Source organism: Mustela putorius, unplaced genomic scaffold (assembly GCF_011764305.1).
Source record: "Mustela putorius furo isolate JIRA1106 unplaced genomic scaffold, ASM1176430v1.1 tig00003845_pilon_pilon_pilon, whole genome shotgun sequence".
NCBI classification, from domain to species: domain Eukaryota; kingdom Metazoa; phylum Chordata; class Mammalia; order Carnivora; family Mustelidae; genus Mustela; species Mustela putorius.
In genome coordinates this window covers 63,311,571-63,331,720 of record NW_025421998.1, presented here as the reverse complement: position 1 = coordinate 63,331,720, position 20,150 = coordinate 63,311,571, and the positions used below count along the sequence as shown (strand labels likewise).

The 20,150-nt window shown below is 38.2% G+C and overlaps 1 protein-coding gene across 2 annotated transcripts in view; it reads right to left on the bottom strand.

The window, feature by feature from the left end:
* The window catches only part of BBS9 (Bardet-Biedl syndrome 9), a 447,161-nt gene that overhangs the window by 59,308 nt on the left and 367,703 nt on the right, over positions 1-20,150 (bottom strand). For both annotated transcript variants that reach the window (XM_004762629.3, XM_004762628.3), the window contains one exon: positions 12,269-12,491. In XM_004762629.3, coding sequence (XP_004762686.1) covers positions 12,269-12,491 — 223 coding nt within the window. The remainder of the gene's footprint in view (positions 1-12,268; positions 12,492-20,150) is intronic.

Sequence of the window (20,150 nt, the reverse complement as noted above, 5' to 3'; positions counted from 1 at the left end):
ATCCACATTAGTTTAAACATCTGCAGGAAGGAAATTCCTCAAACTCCCCTGGTATTTTATTACTGTATTAACAACCCTACTTCCAAGAACTGGGCTTTGGTCATCACATTGTAATTAGTTACCAGCCAGCTTGTCTATCAACAAGTATTTGCTAAGCACACACAGGGAGAATGTTATTCTGTTGGGTCTTTGATGGTAGACCTTCCCCTTTAGTTACTCCTAATTGCTTCTCCTGTCAAATACAACTCTAATCCTGGATTCAAACAGTCTCCCACTAAATTTCCATTCATCCCATTATGGACTCCCTATTACAATGGATAAGAAGAAACATCCTATTAAAAACTGTTTTCTTTACTTATACAATACAATTCAATGTTTAAGATAATGTTGAAATAGTATGTTGTTTCAAACCCAGGAGGTGTTATCTCAATATTTCAAGTGAAGAAACTATGGCCTCAGAAGAATAATTATCTGCACAATTACTAAATGGCTGACTTGTCCTTCCCAGAGTGGCTCTTGCAAATCAGCATTAATTTACCACCTCACCATTTACCCCTTCCTGCTCTCTCACAGATCATTATAAGACATCTCCAAAACTCATCAGCTGGGTTTCACTAAATGTTCCTTTCTCTTAAATCTCCATATATTCCCAACTTATATCTAGGTCCTCATTTTTTCTCTTCTTAAATATTAACTCTCTTCAGTTTACCTATACTCTAGATTATTCCTCTGCCTCTTCAAAGTTTCACCTTTAACATGAATGCTACATTTTTAGCACTCTCATTTTGCCACCACCCCCTGACCTTCAAACACCTCTAAATATCATTTTTGAACAGAAAAAAGAAAAGAAATGACAACCCAGCCTATTTCTTCCATCTGCCTTCCTATATTGTTCCTTTCAGTTACAGAAGGATTTTTGCTTGAGCTTTTTCTAACCTTGATAGTACTGACATCCTATCTTCCGGGAATTCTTTAAAATTCCCTCCTCCCTATAGAATCCACTTCTTGTCCCAGATTTGTGGTTCTGCAGCTAAATTCCAAATCTAGTGTTTCCCTCCTTATGTACTCCCTCAAAGGTTTCATTCAATTGCAAAGTTTTTTTTATTAATAAAGATTTTATTTATATTGCTGGGGGCAGGTAGGGATAAGTTGGTTGGGTTATGGACAGTGGGGAGGGTATGTGCTATGGTGAGTGCTGTGAATTGTGTAAGACTGATGATTCACAGACCTGTACCCCTTGGGCCAATAGCATATTATATGTTAATTTTAAAAAAAGATTTTATTTTTGTGAGAGAGAGAGAATGAGTGTGCACACAAATGGGGTGGGGGGGGCAGAGGGAGAAGGAGACTCCACACTGAGCAGGGAGCCCCATGCAGAACTCAATCCTAGGACCCTGGGATCATGACCTGAGCCGAAGGCAGACAATGGACAATGCCACCTAAGTGCCCCAAATGCAGTTTTAGTGATGACTCTGAAACTCAGGATATGAAAATCTACTTTTCAAGCTTTAGTATTTCTTTTAAGCAAGACTTCCTCAGATCCAGCTGTTGGGCACATCCCCTCTTGGAAGCATCTCAAGTTCATCATATTTGAAATGAAGCACATTATTGATAACAAACAACATTCACTTGCTAACTTAACCAGTTCCATCAATGGCAACTAAAAAACTTGATGGACTACCTGTATTCTTCCATGTTTGTCATACTTACCTTTATCCTGCATACCAAGCTCTGAACAGTACTTCTAGAACACTGCTTTTTATGTTACTTATAGTTTATGAACCTATAATAGCTCCCATTACCATCTGCATTATGCTCAATCTCTTTTACCTAGCTTTTCAAGTTCTTATACCAAGTAGTGTTTATTGATCTACTCAATGGAATTTCTAATCTGAAACTTAGCCAGTTTACTTACAGGTCCACATCTCCTTGCTCAGATCACTAACTCTATGTACATTATCTGCCATCACCCTTTCAAAAGTCCAATACTTGGGGCGCCTGGGTGGCTCAGTGGGTTGAAGCCTCTGCCTTCGGCTCAGGTCATGATCCCGGGGTCGTGGGATCGAGCCCCGCATCGGGCTCTCTGCTCAGCGGGGAGCCTGCTTCCCCTCTCTCTCTGCCTGCCTCTCTGTCTACTTGTGGTTTCTGTCTGTCAAATAAATAAATAAAATCTTAAAAAAAAAAAAAAAAAGTCCAATACTTATACCTACTTTAAGACTTACTCTCTTTATGAAAATCTCCACTGATTCGTTCTATAAATGTAGGGTAAACCAATGTCAATTTCCTATTTTTGATACTGTAATACAGTTATATAAAATGTCACCATTAGGGAAAGCTGAATGAAGGGAACATGGGATTCCATGTAGTATTTGTGCATCTTCCTATGAGTCTATTATTCAAAATATTATAGATATTTTACATTATTTCAGAATAAGAAGTTTTAAAAGATATAGAATGGGCATCAACTATATATATGCCAGGCATAAGTGGGGTGTTAAGGTCACACAGAAGAATACAATACATACTGAGCCTTCCATGCATGTTTACCTTCTATCTGGGAGTGTTAGGGACTAAACTGTGTTTGCCTCCAAATTCACAGACTGAAGGCCTAACCCCCAATGTGACTGTATTTGAAGACTGGGCCTTTAAAGAGGTAATTAAAGTTAAATGAGGTCATAAGGGTGGGGTCCTAATCCAAAAGAAATGGTGTCCTTACAAGAGGAGGAAGAGGCACTGGGAGTATGGACATATAGAGAAAAAGGTCATGTGAAGACAGATAAAAGGTATCTACCTGCTTATCAAGCAGACCTCAGGAGAAATCAAACCTGCCAGCACCTTGATCTTGGACTTCCGGTCTCCAGAACTGTGAGAAAATAAATTCTGTTGTTTAAGCTACCCAGCCTGTGGTATTTTGCTATGGAAGACTTCACAGTCTAATACGGGAGTGAGGGATGAAGTAAAAATATTAAAGTATGGTACCATATGATAAGCACTACAATAGCCATATGCCCACAGACCAAGAAGCACAGATGAGAGAGGGACTAGTACTGCCAGGAGGCATAGGGAATGCTTTGTGGAACATCATTTCAGCTGGGTCTTCAGAAATTAGTGGTAATTTTACCACAAGCCAAAGACTAACTCTCTAAACCAAGGAAATTACAGAAGCCTGCAAAGCATGGTATATTTGGAAAATATTGAATACTTCAGTACTGGTAAAGAATCTTAAGGATGAAAGTGCAGGAGATAACAGCTAGAAGGATAATGTTGGTCTATTTCATAAAGAATGTTATATTTCAGGCTTAAGACTTTTGATTAAATGTGGTAAGTAACAGGGAGCTGTAAAATATTTTCAAGCAGATTAAGTAACATAGCCAGATCCCCACCTTTGCAAAGAAACCCTCACTCATGGAAAACTGTAAATTCATTATAGATGTATACAGATTTAGCTACAAAAAATGTTCACTAATAATTGTTTATCATACTGAAATCAGAAATTGTGTATTTGACAAAAGGGGACTGATTAAGTAGGTGGCTATTAAAATATGTGTAATATTTAATAATACAATAATAATTTAATGAGCATTTTTAAAATGGGTTAAAAGCAGTAGGTACAGTATGACCCAATTTTATAAAACAAAAGTACATCTATGCAAAGTAAAAAAAAAAAAACAGGAAAGATGTATACACATACACATGCATAGAATATATATATGTATGTATATACACATGCATACATTTATATATAACAGTATCTGTATCTGTTGCAGGGTGGTCAGATTATTAGTGATTTTTTATCTTTTTTTCCCATCTGAATTTCTAAGATTGCTATAAAAAATTTTATGTGTGTATTAAAGATATGTTATTTTTAATAACTTTATTACAACAAAATTCATACTTTTAAAACATATATTCAGTGGTTTTCAATACATTCACAGATTTGTGCAGCCATCATGCAACCTAATTTTAGAATATTTTTCTCACCCAAAAGGAAATCCTCTACCTATTAGCTATCACTACCCATTTCTCCATCCCTACCCCACCCCTAGCCTTAGGCAACCACTAGTAAACTTTCTGCCTCTATGAATTTGTCTATTCTGGACATTTTATATGAATGGAATCATATAATATATGGTCTTTTGAACTGGCTTTCTTTCACTTAGTATAATGTTCTCAATATTTATCCATGTTATAGAATATCTTACTATATGGATGTGCCTCATTTATTTATTTATTCATCACTGATAAATGTTTGGATTTTTCCCATTTTTGGCTATCATGCTGCTATGAACATTCATAAATTGTTTGTTTTATGGTAGTACTAAAAATAAAGGAGGAATGTTAATTCAAGAAGACTACTGGTAGACCATTTTAATAGCAATAGGAGACAAGGGCATTAAGTAAGTTAATAGCAGTGGTGGACAATGAAAAGAGATATATTTGTGAGGTGCCACCATCAAGTTTTGGTGATTGACTGAAAATGGGGAATAAAGGAAACAGGGGTCATGGCCATTCTGAGGCCCCTGGCCTGGGCATCGGGTAACATCATTCACTGAGATGAGACATGCAGAAGGAGGTGAGGTGCACTCAGGTATGTGGAAGTGGAGAGGCCTATGGGGTACTGATGGAGACATATGAAATCTGGAAGAAAGGCCAGACAGAAAGGTACAAACTCAGAAATCATGGAATGTAGGTCGTAATTGGATGAGACTGTCCAGGAGAGCATGAAGACGGAATCCTAATAGTCAAGAGACAGAAAAAGGGGCAAGAAGCCACAAAGAAGACAGAAAAAGACAGGCCTGAGGGGGACAGGAACAGTTTCCAATATGAAAGAAAAGCCAAGAAATGAAAATGTTCCAAGGAAATGATCTCTTCCATAAAAGGGTACAAAGCAGCCAAATGAGTTGTGGGCAAAGCATTCACCGGATTAGGAATTATGAAGTCACTAGTGGAAAGGTGAAAAAGCTACTCAGAGACCAATAATTGGAAAAATTTGGCCTTTTTTCAGAGAGGAGATACAGAGATGGGATGGAGGCAGAATCCATAATCTGGCTGCATACATTTACGCAGGGAGTCCTGGGCAGGGAAGGACTTGGGCTCATTTATCAGGATAGAAACACAAATAAGCCCAATAAACACATGTTCAATGTGTTTTGGGAAATTTCCTTTTGGGAATAAAAACCATTAATTTCCTGGTTTATGAAATGAATCCTTGTTTTTTCCTTACCACTACTTCTAATACAATCATAGTTGTTTTCTTGGTAGTACTTTGGACCATGGTCCCTTCTTATCAGTTATATACATTTTTTGTAGGAAAGTGTACACAGTATATGGAAAAGAAAGGGTAGGAGGATACTAAGTGCCTGTAACCCTGCCACCCAGGGTAATTACCATTAACATGTACCTTGGTTTTACGTGCTTCTGAACTAGAAGCTCAATCTTTTGTTTTCTGCCTTCGCTGACTTAGAAAGACCTATCCTGCTTCCACATTTATGTATCTACCTTTATTTCCTTGTATTTTGTGATCTCATTTTTTTACATTTAAATCTTTAGCTATCAAAAATGTGCTGTAGCACATGGTACAGACTAGGTAATCTATTTTTTTTCTCCAAATGGCAGGCTAGTTCCTAGCACCATTTTTAAACTCACTTGTCCTGTCTCCATTGCTCTCAAATGTCAAGAACATGACGTCCAAGTTCAGATTAGTACATTCTAAATTGTTATATATTTAATTGGCAGAGAAGGAGGTGGATTTTCCTGTCTCTAGAACTTCTGATTATCCCAACTATAGTCACAGAAAAGCAAAAGCATAACATGAAGGTATTCACTCAAAAACTAAGATTACTTATAAAATCAGTTTCTACTCAAGTATCTTTCCACATTTAACACTAGATGAATCCCTAGTTGCTTTCAACTTTTTACATGGGTCCATCTCTCACCAACTTTTGGAAATTGTTGCAAATACAACATAATGGGCTACAGAGGGAAATTACAAATCTTGCAAATGATGCAAGATTTGAAGCAGCTAAAGTGTCATTAGAGATGCAAGGACAGTGACCAGTGAAATCTTGGCAAACATTCCTATTAATCAAGAGAGAAAAAAATTGACCAGAGGATGACAGGATAGATGTTTCCGCAGAAAAAGTTTTGCATAAGAAAGGATTAAGAAAGACGCCACCTAGAGAAATGGATGATACCTTGGAATATTTTTTCCTAAAAAGGACCCTCTCGGGACGCCTGGGTGGCTCAGTTGGTTAAGCGGCTGCCTTCGGCTCGGGTCATGATCCCAGAGTCCTGGGATCGAGTCCCGCATCGGGCTCCTTCCTCCGTGGGGAGCCTGCTTCTCCCTCTGCCTCTGCTGCCACTCTGCCTGCCTGTGCACTCACTTTCTCTCTCTCCCTCTGGCAAATAAATAAATAAAATCTTAAAAAAAAAAAAAAAAAAAAGGACCCTCTCTTGTAAAGGTGCTTGTAAGGTCAAATGGGAATATCTATCAACATGCCAAAACAAACAAAAAGAAAATCATACAAAATTCTTTCATTGTCGTCTCTAAGAATTAGCACGTAATTATAGGCATAACATCAATTTTGGCAAACACATGATAAAATAAACTTACTATTAATTTTAACTTTCCTTATTTTTCAACTGAACCTTTTTATTTTCCCAAATAAAAACAATAAAATGTTGATTCCAGTTTCAGGTAGTTTTCTTCTAATACCAACTAGTCTGAAACCTTCCATACGTTAATCAATTTTGAATGTCCTATTTGGTATACCAAGCTCCCTTGTGGTAACTGCAACACTGCTTGCCATTCAGTGTAACTTTGTAACAAGTGTCCCAAAAAGGCAAATTTTACACTCTTCTTTTTAAAAATTTCTTGTCTGATACTACCTTTTTTCCTTTTGTCAAATTCTCATAAGTGCCTTTTAGATTTTACATTAGTATTTATACTAATTATTAATAGAAGCTCACAATTTGTGAGAATTTGCTGTGTGAAGCACTTACCAAGTACTGTTATATTTAATTTGGCTACAAACTCTGGTAAAGTATCACTATTATTCCTACTTATAATTGAGAAAAACTGAGAAGCTGACAAGCTAAGAAACTTATCCTATATTACATAACCGCTAAAGGACCAACCTAGCTCATGTACTTCTAAAGACAAAGTCTGCTTCACAATAGCACAGTTGACCCTTGATCAATGCAGGGGTTGGGAGTGGTGACTCCCTGTGCAGTGGAAAATCCATATAACTTCTGACTCCTCAAACACTTCCGAAGAGTTTAATGTTGACTGAAAGCCTTACCGATGACATAAATGGCTGACTGGAATACATTTTGTATGTTGTCTGTCTTATACACTATATTCTTCTAATAAAGCAAACTAAAGAAAATTATATTAAGAAAATCATAAGAGAAAATACATTTACAGCACTGTACTGTATTTATTAAAAAATCTGCATAAAAGTGGACCTGTCCAGTACAAAGCTGCGTTGTTCTAGGGTCGACAGTATTTTACCATTTTGGAACTCACTCTTTTTTTAAACAAAAATGAACAAATAGATTCAGAAGCTATTTAGTAATTTTTCCTGAGGCCTTTCCTATGCTGAATGTCTAAATTTCTTAAATGAAAGACTTCAAACTTATAAAAGTTCAAATAAAGTATAAAACCAACAGCTAGATCACACTGACAATATGAAAGTAAACACCAAATGCCTTACCAAGCATCTAAGTGAGACCTCAGAAAGCTAAATTTAAATGCTACTGAAATGGGTCATTTGGAAGAAGCCTCAAAATAACATCAACCCATAAGGCAAAAAGGTCATTAACTCAAATTTAAAATACTAAAAAGTGGGAGCTTTAAATTTATCTTCCCAAAGGATAGAATAGATACCTTATTCAAACTTTTACTCTCTAATTTCTCCTACCCATTTAATAGAGTAAAAATGCACAAAATACTAATTTTGGGGTGGTCCATATCAAATCTCAGAGTAAGTTTTCTGACTCATACCTGTGAAAAGGTTCATCTTATTTATCAAACTGTCTTTGCTTTCTGCCCCCACCCCAAATTGGCTTCCTTAAGGCCCAGCAATGCCAAAGCAAGTCCAGTTGAAGCTATGGCCCCCTGCAACTTCTGATTCAATGGATCACATTAAGAGAATAGTTCCTTGCGGCACTTGACCAGCCTGGATTGTCCTTAATTCTTTTTCCTTGCTCAGTCCTGCCCTGCTATGGGCACACCATCTCTCCAAGCTTCCATATGATGAGCCATCATAACCCCCTCCACTTCTTTCAGGGCAAAGCATCACCGAGACACATAAAGGTTAAAAATCCAGGCAGACTGGGTACCTGGGTGGCTCAGTTGGTTAAGCATCTGCCTTCAGCTCAGGTTATGATCTCAGATTCCTGAGATCCTGGAGTCCTCAAGCCCTGCATTAGGCTCCCTGATCTTCAGGGAGCCTGCTTCTCCCTCTCCCTTTGCCTCTCCCTCCACTGGTATTTCTCTCTTGTGGTCCCTCACTCTCTCTCAAATAAATAAAGTCTTAAAAAAAAAAAAAGAAAAAACAAAAGGAAAAAAAACCCATACAGAAATGGTAAAAAGTTCCAGTATTCATGAGGTTAAAATGACTCGTCTCCAAATACTGTAATTTAGGCCCATCTACGTGTGCATTAAGTTTTACATATGTGTTTGACAGAGTCAAGTCTTAGCTGTAATTAGGGCCAGTGAAATATCACCCTAGACACTGAGGTCATAAAAGGAAACCTCTAACCATTGGCAAATCTCTCAGTGACAGAGCAGGCAACAAACATATCAGAAAGCCAGCTAGACCACTAAAGGCATTCACATTTCAATTTTTTTAAAACACCATGCTGATGGCCCTCTAGGACTCTTGCTCTAAGGGGATGCACACAGCTGAGATTAGAGAAAGGACATTTAATGAAAGTGCAGTATTCCCCAGCAGAAAAAAAATGCAAATATCAGAGTTATAGGTAGGAGGCAGGAAAGTTTGATTATTCTATAATTAAAAATAGATATATACCCAGAAAAGGGTGACCTAAATCTTGATAGAGCATCTGAAGGTTGATAAAGGCAAACAGGAGAAATGTGAGGCAAAAAATCCATAAGGTAATTCCCAGTGGGAAAGATTTTCAAACTGTGGATGCCAGGGAGGATGTTGTCATCATGGCCTTTACTGGAGCAAAGAAAGGGCACATCCAAGGTTCCGGGCTCATAAAGTCATGAGGCTAGAGAAGACCAAGGGTTTTTTATTCTGAGATGTTTATCCATCTGCCATTTAATAGGGAACATGGTAAAATGACACACACTCCTGCCTTGTAATACCAACCACTAAGTCACTTCATCTTCCTAGGCCTCAGTTACCTCAGCTATTAAGAGAGGGAGGTGAACCAGATGATTTCTGAGATCCTGCCCAGCTTTTAAAAAAAGATCATGTCTGTGAAAAACGCTTGCAGGCTTCTACGTTCAGTAACCCACTCCTTTCTAATATGCCACTTTCCCTTTGTGTATTCTGAAACAACTATGACAGCTACACTAACTCTATAAATTACACAATTACTGGCTTGCAGTAACAGAGTATTTCTTATTATTTCTGTGATGATGGGGATCATGGCACCTATGGAGATAACAGAAATGAAGCACAAAATGAAGATCAATCTTTAACATATTCCTCATAGCAAAGACAAGACACTGTTTCTGCCCTTTTCCTCCCACACTACTAGACTGATTTAAGAAAGAAGAAGAAGAAGGCCAGATCAAGCACAGCTTACACAGGAGGAAGTTCAGACTGGAAGTATATTTGCACCACTATGGTCTGTGTGGTCTAGAGGGAAGCACAGTGGGCTAGATCTGGATTCTAGACTGACCACTTCTGGTCACCATGTAAATCTGGACAAGTTATCTAGCTTTTCCTAAATCTGCTTTCTGTTTATAAACAGTAATTATTTCATATGTTTCTTCTACCTCAGAAATGTGCTAAGTACAGAAATAAGTGTGTGAAAATTTTGATTTCTAGGGAGGAAAATGTATTATAGGTGGTAATGGAGCATGTTAATGAAAGCACTGATTTCACACTTTTTTAAAACTCACTTTATAATTAGATCAAAGCAAGCGGGACAGAGAATCACTCAACCAGAGCCAAAAACTGGGTCAAGTAGAAGCAATGAAGCCCATGACAGTGCAGCGCAGATGCATGAAGCCTCAGTCTCCCCAGTGAACTGACCTCGGCTAGACTAGGCTTGAGAGGCACAGGCCTGGCTTATAGACTCCTGGTTGGGGAACAATAACATTTTCCATCTACCTGCATTTTTTTCATTTCTCCCTCCCTCCCTTCTCTTCCCCCTTTCCTGTGCTCCTTCCTTCCACACACTGAAAAATTTTGGACATGGCCCTCAAGCTGCTTCTAAACCTAGTTATTTAAGCAAATGACTAAAGTTTCATAGTCAATAAATGTGACTAAGGGAGCATATGTTCTCTCCAGGTGTCAAGGTCTTTGCTCACAGCATTGTCACTGGCCATTCTCGAAGAGAATCGGGCAGGGAGGCAGAGAAAAAAGGGCAGGGCTGCCCAGGCACTAACAGGTAGGTACGCTAGCCAGTCAGGGGGCCGATCCCATCTCTTTCTTAAGTTTTCTCTTGTATATATTTGTCCTTCTCTCTCAAGCTTCCTTTGTTTCTTTAACTGCCAAGGAAGGAGGGAGAGCTATGTACTGAGTGCTGAACATAGTAAATATTTTTCATTTACTATCTCATTAAGACTAAATATTTATTTCTAACGAAAATAATCCTGTAATAGGGTACAAAGACAGATGAGTAGAGGCCAAAGGACCAGTTAGGGAAAGATAACAAGGGAAAGATGAAGAGGGGCTAAACTGAGATAAACTATATTACAACTGTTTCTATATGGAAAGACATTTCTATTCTGAAATATTATATTTGGAATATTTTGGAATAAAAGTTAGGTTCTATCCAAGTGTAAATAAGGTAAAAAAAAAAAAAAAGATTTCTAACTATGGAATACAGCAACTTATGATGCCAAACCAGCTATTCTCCCACCCCCAAATTATAGACTGAATTAAATGTATATCTATAACAATGGTAAGAATTACAGCTTTACTTTTTAAGTGTGTCTCTATCCCAAGCATTGTGCTAGGCGCTTTATGAACATCTAAGGCCCCAGTAACAAGGAAGGCATTATTACACCTACTTTTAAAAGGAAGAAAACTAAAACTCTGGAAAAGCTAACATATATCCAGGGTCACATAAGCAGTAAGGGATAAAGGCAGGACCCAAACACTGGTCTGTCTGCCTCCATAGTCTGTGCTTATTAGATTATGCTATGCTGTCTCCATGTTTATCTTTTTAAGTTTTTGCTTGCATTCCTTTTTACTTCTAGGAATGCTGATTGAGGGGAAAAGGAAGCAAGAGGAAGAGCACCAGCATGGTGGGGAGGGGCACACAAGGCATGTAAGAAGGAAGAAGAGAAAACCACAGCATTTCTCATACCATGGTCCTTGCTTTAGAAGGAAATAGAAACTACAGCTGTTGCACTGAATTAATATGTTTACTTTATATTCCTTGCTATTGCTATGAAGACAGACACTAAGAGGAAGCTATTGCCTCTAAGGGACCCAAGTGCAGCACCATTCATTGCTTAGCCCCTCTGACCACGGGAAGGGCTTACTGGGATGCCCATGGCCAGCACTGACTGCTCATGTTGGGCAAGCTGGGTCTCTCTCTCTCCTTGGCCTGTAGGTGCCACATCTCTGCAGCCTGTTCACATCTCCTGATCCCAGACTTCTTCTTCTCTTCCCCCCGCCTTATTCTGATGACCACAATCCAAGCAAAGAGCAGTGCGGATGGGGCTCACTCATCTGGATTACATTAGCTGCTTGTATTATACTATTTACATTTATGAAATATGGTATCGCGAGACCACATCCAGTAAAACTTTTCCTTAAAAATAGTTTTATTCTTTAATCCACTTTTTATTGGTTAGAAGCAAGACAAAGTGGATCATATATTTAAAAGCAGAGGGAAGAAAAAAGACATATCATTCTAGAAATGTCTAGCAAGCAAATACCCCAAGAATATTTATCCAAGTGGTTACCCTGGTATATCTGAGGGTAAATGTGAAAGCAATTTTCTTGGCTATCATCACTTTAATATGAAATGCAAACCCCAAATACAACCTCAGGCACATTCCTTTAATTTGTGAAAAGTAGTCGTGTTTAGGGAGCACAGACAAAGCTCTTACCTGGCATAACCATGGTCTGCGGAGCCGCTGCATCCGTACTTAAGCAGAGACGTCCACCTTTGGCTAATCTATCGCAGAGCAAGGCGATGTGTTTCTTCAATCGGCTTGTATCTTTGGGTATGTTCAGCTGGCTGCTGAGGCTCAAAGCCTGCTCCTTTGAACTCTTTGATAAGCAAGTCTTTAAGAGGTGGGAAATGGCAGCATCCACGGTTTCTTCCCAGCCCTGAAAGCAAAAACTAATGTTGAATTTATGCAAAGACAACAAATGAGCAAAGTAGGCACTTTACAGCTAAACAGTTATAAGATGGAGAGTTTATGTCCCAGTGTTGGGGGCCTGTTGAGAATTTGGTTTCTAGAATATTTCCTACCAGTCTGGTTTTTGAATTCTAGTTCTGTTGGCTGTTTGACCTTGAGCAAGTTACTTAATTTCTCTTAGCCTCATCCTTATCTACAAATGAGGATACTAAGAGTCTAAAGCTCCAAAGGCTTTATACCAGCTCATTAAATGAGATGGTATATGAAAACCATTTAGTCCTGTGCCAGACATAAGACATAAATAACAATAACACTAATAATCTCAGGTATAGGTATATTTGATGATCTGGATCCTAAAGCTGCCAGGATTATAGTTCATTTTGCTTCATCTTTCTACGGAAGGAGAACTGGCCAGCACAAAGAGGACCTTTGGAGATCTTGGGGGGAAACTGGAATGAAAGGAAAACCCTAGTGTCTCTCTCAGCTACTAGACCCACAGTCTTAGGGTTGCAGGTGGAGACCAGAGGAGTTTATTTCAAGAGGAATTTTTGAGACACAATCCTATCTAGTCCATTTCACTGTCCAGGTGACCAAAAAATGACACAAAGTGAGGAAGTGGGCCATAGACCCCATTTTTGCTGGGACTAGTATGGTTGTGCTATAGTGCAGACCTCGAGAAGTACAATGCCACCTCAGCACCATGAAGGCTGCAATCCTAGTAATACCAATGCCGGGTGAGGACCGTGTCATAGAGGGTACCAGCACCAGCAGGACTGGCATGAGGAGGCACTACACTCAGATGGGTTCAGATAATAATAGAGCAAGAAGCAGGAGGAGTCAGCTCATGAGCTCCCATTGGGCATTGCCAGGGAGTCTTGGAGATAGCTGGGTAAGATTTTCATAGAGGTCTGGAGGTCCTAAGAAGCACAATAGGCAAGGCTAAGTGAAATCTTGGTATTGTTACCAATGCCATTTGCACCCAGAGATTGGTAAAACCTAGAGCACCACAGGTATGACAATCAAAATGAAACTATAAAGGAAAACACTAAATGAATTTATTTTTATAGAATGCTATAGAGCATATAGCATCTATAGAACATATAGAATTCTTTTTTTTTTAAATATAATTTTTTATTTTTTATAAACATATATTTTTATCCCCAGGGGTACAGGTCTGTGAATCACCAGGTTTACACACTTCACAGCACTCACCAAAACACATACCCTCCCCAATGTCCATAATACCACCCCCTTCTTATATACCCCTTATATAAGAGGTAAGAAACCTGAGACTCAGATGGAACCCCTGGGAAGCCTACTGTTAGCACTGCTCCATCTGAGGAGCAGATACCCGAACTGGATTAGGTTACTCTCACCCTGTGCTGTAGTGACGGCTGCATGTTTGGTTTCCCCACGAGAATGCCTGAAGTTCTCTGCACCCCTAGCACTATACTTGATAAATAGAGGGTGATCAAGAAATGTGTTAGCTGGACAGAGAGACTGTTAAGGCACAGAACTAAGTTGGGAGGACTCTGGAGTCCAGTCTTGTGGGATTTTCCTAGGACCTTGTTTGCAATAGCAACCATCTGCATAGGCATGGTTGTCTTCACAGTCCAAAATGACTACTTTTGGAGGCAGTTCACTCCTTTCAGCAACATGTGTAACCTTCAGAAAGCTATTTTTATAGTGAACCAAAACATGCTCCATTGGCCCTGAGTCTACCCTCCAAAGCCATGCACAATAAATCTAACCTCTCTTCTACATGATAGTCCTTTATATCTATGAAGACAGCAATTCTGTACCCTCTCCTCCAGAATAAATAGCCTCAGTTCCTCCAGCTCTTCCCTATATAAACATGGTTTCAAGTTTTCTCTCCATCCTGACAACTTGTATTTGAATGAGTTCCAATTTTAAATACTTAAGAATTTATACAGCTAACTAGAGAAGCCCAAATTGACCCCCAAGACACCAGGTTGGGGTTGGAAGTGCAGGGTAGGAAACAGCCATCCCTCCAATTTACTGTGAATTCTCCCTGCCAGCCTGGAATTTGGTTGCCTCTGATCTCTTGGCAGCTGCCTCAACTCTTGATTCACAATGAGCGACCAGATGACTAAACTCTGGACCTTTTCCATACTCACCACATCTTCCTTCTGCACCTATGGAGTTGGTTCTTTACACTTAAGTGCAAATTCCATGTATGTCCACTGGAGAACTTCCCGCTAATTGCCAAACTTAAGGGTTTTTACTCTACTGAGCCTTTATAGATACTACTGGCCAAATTAGGATACAAATTAATTACAGTGATCTTGAAAATCCTTTCAAAAGATGTCAAATCCTTTCAAAAGATGTGAAAACGCTTCCCACCCCAAACCACTGAAGAATAATAAACCATTAGTTACCATAAAGACATCACTACACAACCACCCAAATCTAAACTAGACCACTACCTAAAACTGAATTTGTATTTCAAGATAATGGGTTTAAGACAAAATAATAAACCAGGTGAACCAGAGAATATATTTTCAAGTTGCTTTTGGAGCCACTGACAAAGAACTCTGGAGTATTAAAAGGTAAGATCTTTGCATATAATTTGGCATTTGTGGGGGCTGTGGTCATTGCAGCATTAAAACAGTTCCTACTGTTTTATAGACTATTTGTCTAATCAAACTACTATTTCAATAAGTAGATTACAGTAGCATATTAGATAATTTAAGTTGATATGGCATTTAGTTAACATAGAGGTACTATGAATTTCCTCTCTTACTGCCAACTTGCAGATCAAGTAAAAAACCATGTCATGTTTAGGTAGTTGGCATGGATATTTCTTTAATATAATGAGGCATAATGCCAATACTTCAGAAGAATTGCTACTAAAATACAGGACTATTATCTAGAAGGACTATATTGCTAAGTAAACTCAAAATGATACTAAAGGGTATGAAAGAGAGCACATATTGCATGGAGCACTGGGCGTTATATGTAAACTATGAATCCTGGAAAACAACATCAGGAACACTGAAAAGAAATTAAAAAAAAAAAAAGAAAATTTCAGAAAAACAATAAAAAAAACTCTTCAAAATGAAAAAAAAAAACTAATAATGTACTGTATGGTGACTAACATAACAATAAAAAAAGGAATGTTTATGAGACAAACGAAGAGACTTTGAAATGGGAGTTTTTAAATAAAAATGCAATGTGATAATTTGCTGATCAAACACATAGCATACTTACCTCATGAGATGTGAGACAAAAATATGTGGAAATGCAGAATCTTCAAATGTGAGAAGCACTTTAAAGGTAAGCTATTTTAACCTTATTATTATTTTTTTTTTTTTGGTGTTTGAATCCACCACCTTTATTTACAGCTCTCAAATTAACAAGTTTAATGTTCAGTTTTAATGTCTACAAACACACACACACACACACACACACAATGCACACACCTAACCTTTATCCTTTATAGCTGAGTATCAATTGTACTAATAATTTTGCCTCTTCTACTTGTAAGAGTGGAATAAAAATCTTAATTTTGGGGAAATTGTGCTAGAAGTAGCTGGAAGGGGAGAAAATACAAAGCATATGTACTTCATTAAGAACTGATTTTAGTTTTCAAATCCTAGCTATCCCATGTGTGGCTTTTAGAAAACAACAGCAGGTAGTAAGTAAATAAAATGTAAATAAATTTAAGGGGCACCAGGGTGGCTCAGTAGGTTAAGCATCTGCCTTTGGCTCAGGTCCTTGTCTCAGGGTCCTGGGATTGTCCTTCCCACCCCTGTCAGACTCTTTGCTCAGTGGGGAGTTGGCTTCATTCTCTCCCTCTGTGCCACCCCACCCCCCACTCATGCTTAGGCTCTCTCTCTCTCTCTCTCTCAAATAAATAAATAAAATCTTTTAAAAATTAAAAAAAAATAAATTTAAATGTACATGTTACTCTGTTTTTATCTTCTTTAAAACCTCCTCTGTCAGTATTAGAAACTGATTTATTTATTGGGGTTTTTTTTTTTTTTTTTGGTGCTTACTTCGTCTAGTTTAGTATTGATAATTAGGGTTTTCTTTTGCTCCCAAGGTCTTGGCTCAACCCTATGCAGTAACTTTACTTTTGTCTTAGTCCTTGCTACCTGAGCCCCTACACTGGGAGCCTGCTTCTGTCACTACTTGATGGACTGGGGCTGCCTTGGTCCTACCAAATGCCCTCTAAGGAACTGGGCCCAACAGGTGTGCCCCTGGACTTGTCTACTGCCAGTCTGCCTGCTGCATGATTCCTCCAACAAGATTTTCCAGTCCTTAGTGTTCACATTTCACCTGCTGGTGTGTAGGCTGCTATACCATGCTGGTCCCCGATGCCTCTCTGTACCAGTGTGACATCCCATTTCCATGAGCCAGCTTTTTAAATTCAAGGCATTGGTCTCTCTGATCTGTTTCTCCTCCTGACTAAAGTCAGTCCACTGAGCTATGCTTTCTGCTAACCAGAGAGCAGGCACCCATGGCTGAGTTTCTGACTTCTGCTCTACCTGCCCTGCTACTCTGCACTGGTCACTATGCCTAAATAACCGCATGAAAAAGTGACTTATGAGAAACAGTGAGAAGCAGCAAGTTTGACCACATTTGTAAAGTTACTTTCCTAGTGTATCAACCAAAAGTAACCAAGGGGAAAAGTAAACCAGAAGAGTATTCTCAGAACACCTACGTATTAAGACAACTGAGTTGAAGACAGCTACCCCTAAGATACTAGGTTCTGACTTAACCTCATTAACTGCCCCTTCATTGTATGATCTCAGATAAATCACTTAATTTCTGTGAGCTATGTGTGAGGTCTCCAAAGAACAGGAATAACACGATTTGCCATGCCAGTGTGAATGATAAGGCACTCTGAAATCTTAAGTAGAAGATACTATGAGAAAAAAGCACATATATTCAATCCACTTTTAAAAAAATTAGAAAATACAAACACACCATTGAAATCCAATGTACAAAGTAACATCTTTAAATTGTTATTCAAATTATAAACGTCTGCAGATTTATGTTTATAATGGAAACACTACCACAACCTTAACTATAGTAGTATGGCGGGGGAGGGACACAAAATGGAGTTACTAACTGTGCACCTTATCAGTTCTAAGGGAGAGAGGAAAGGTAAAAGAGGCTCTCTGTCTAAAGCAGTAAATGGAGACTATATAGCCATTATCCAGGTTTCAGCTAAGGGGGGGGGTAACTATCAGAAATATCTTACATTATAAATTTGAAAAAAAATAACCTTTACAGCATATTCATTTATCTGAAAAATAAGACCGTATCAAAGAAGAATAAAATTCCTCTTGAACAGATGTAAAGGATTCACAATGAGAAGTCTTTGGTATTTATGATTGCTCCAGGGAGTCTTACGGTCATTAATACTTTATATTACATAGTATCGTGTCATACTCAGCAAAGATAAGCTAAAACTAACCACAGGAAGGGTCACTGCAAACCCAAGTACAAATAAAACTTAGTGCTATTATTTGTAAATCATACATTTTAGAACACAAAAGAATTTTTCAGGATTTATCTAGGTTCAGGATATTTCCGAAGAATAGAATGTGTTCAATGAATCTTCCTCTCATGCAGAGGGCTCAACGTGTTGAGCTATTTACCTTTGAAAAGTCCCTTTGAACTTAAAGCACAATAAAATTAATTTTTTAAAAATGATACCAAGCTGAAGGGGATTAAAAGAACATATATGGTAATGAGAACGGAGTAATGTCTAGAATTGTTGGTTCACTATATTGTACACCTAAAATTAATAGAATATTGTATATTAACTATACTGGAAATAAAATTCTAAAAAATAGGGGAAAATGACCAAAAAATAAACATAAACCTTTAAGAATTAAAAAAAAGAATGACACCAAACTGTCTGGCCTCTATGGCAGTTTAATAAGTTTTAGATTTTTACACAACAATTTTTTATAAAATAAAGCTTTAAAAAATCACTTAAAATGTTTCAACCTATCACTAATAAAATGAAACACTTGCCATTCATTCTTTTTAAATTTTACACTGAAGTGATTTATTGGATTTTTGGAGTTCTCTATTTCTTAGCTGTAGAAGTCTAATTCACATTTCAACCCAAAGTAGAACGGGGTACTGGGCTTATCAACACTGCTTTGTGAAAAATGAAGCACACTGCTTCCTAATGGATGACAATCTAAAAACTCTAGCAAACAGAAGACAAGTGACCTTCATAGAGTTTACCTGCAGTACAACCAGAAAGCCCGAGGTTGTTTCAAACCAATGTACTCTGATCCTGTTTTCTTAAGCCTATGTTTTGCATTCGACTGTACTCCCATTCTGACACCAATGTTATCTACAGTGGATTACTTGAATTATCATAAAACTTGATCCTGGATAGCCATATTCATTTTTTCTTTTTTAAAGATTTATTTATTTATTTATTTATTTGACAGACAGAGATCACAAGCAGGCAGAGAGGCAGGCAGAGAGAGAAGAGGAGGAAGCAGGCTCCCTGCTGAGCAGAGAGCCGGATGCGGGGCTCGATCCTGGGATCGTGGGATCATGACCTGAGCCAAAGGCAGAGGCTTTAACCCACTGAGCCACCCAGGCGCCCCAGCCATATTCATTTTTTAAAATGTTTTATTTATTTATTTATTTATTTATTTGAGAGAGAGAGAGATACAGAGTGTATGAATGGAACATCTAGGGAGAGGGGACTCCCTGTTGAGCACGGAACTTGATGCGAGGTTGACGTAGGGCTCAATCCCAGTACCCTCAGATCATGATGGGAGCTGAAGTCGGACGTTTAGCCAACTGAGCCACCCAGGTGCTCCCAGTCATACTCAGTTTTAAAATAAAATATCAGTGATGTCCATTGGAGCCCACCTTCACTAAGCACTAATAATTGCTTCAGGAAAACATGCACTATTCAGAAGCAAATTACAAAAAAAAAAAATTAAGACTGAAAAATCAAATTGATAATAAAGATTCCAGAGGAAAGCTACTTCTAGCAATGGTATTAGCTAATTTTGACTAATTATTCCACTGAAAATAACTAGAAGCAAATATGTAAAAATAATTTCTCTGAAGGTACAATAATAGGGGACAATAGAGGCCCAAGAAAATGAAACCCAAGAAGGTGAGTCCTGAGTTTGATGCTGCTTTTCCCACCGAGGTCATTAGCCTGCCTAACATGCATCACTAATCTTTCACTTTTTGCCATTTCAAACTAATGATTTATGCTTACTTATAATTTCCACGTAAGAGTCAGCACAGATCATGAAAATTGCATTGGCTTAGAAGTCAGAAGACCCAGGTTGAACTGTGGTACCTTTCCTTATGAACTGTTTGTCTCTAGGAAAATTATTTTAGTTGTCTGAGTCTCAGTCTCCTCATCAGTTTAAAACCAGAAAATTAATTTCCTTTGCCAGATACTTGCAGATTTGAGACATATTTAGCAACTGTATATACTTAATTCCATGTTATCATTCTTAATTATAAGAGTTCTCTCTAAAAGGTTCCTTTTTCTGGGCTGGTTCCCACAAATAATAGCCCCAGAAATAATAGCAACGGCAGCAAAAAGAGTAAAAACCTCTTATGCCGAAAATTTTACAAATATTATTTTGAGTAATTCTTA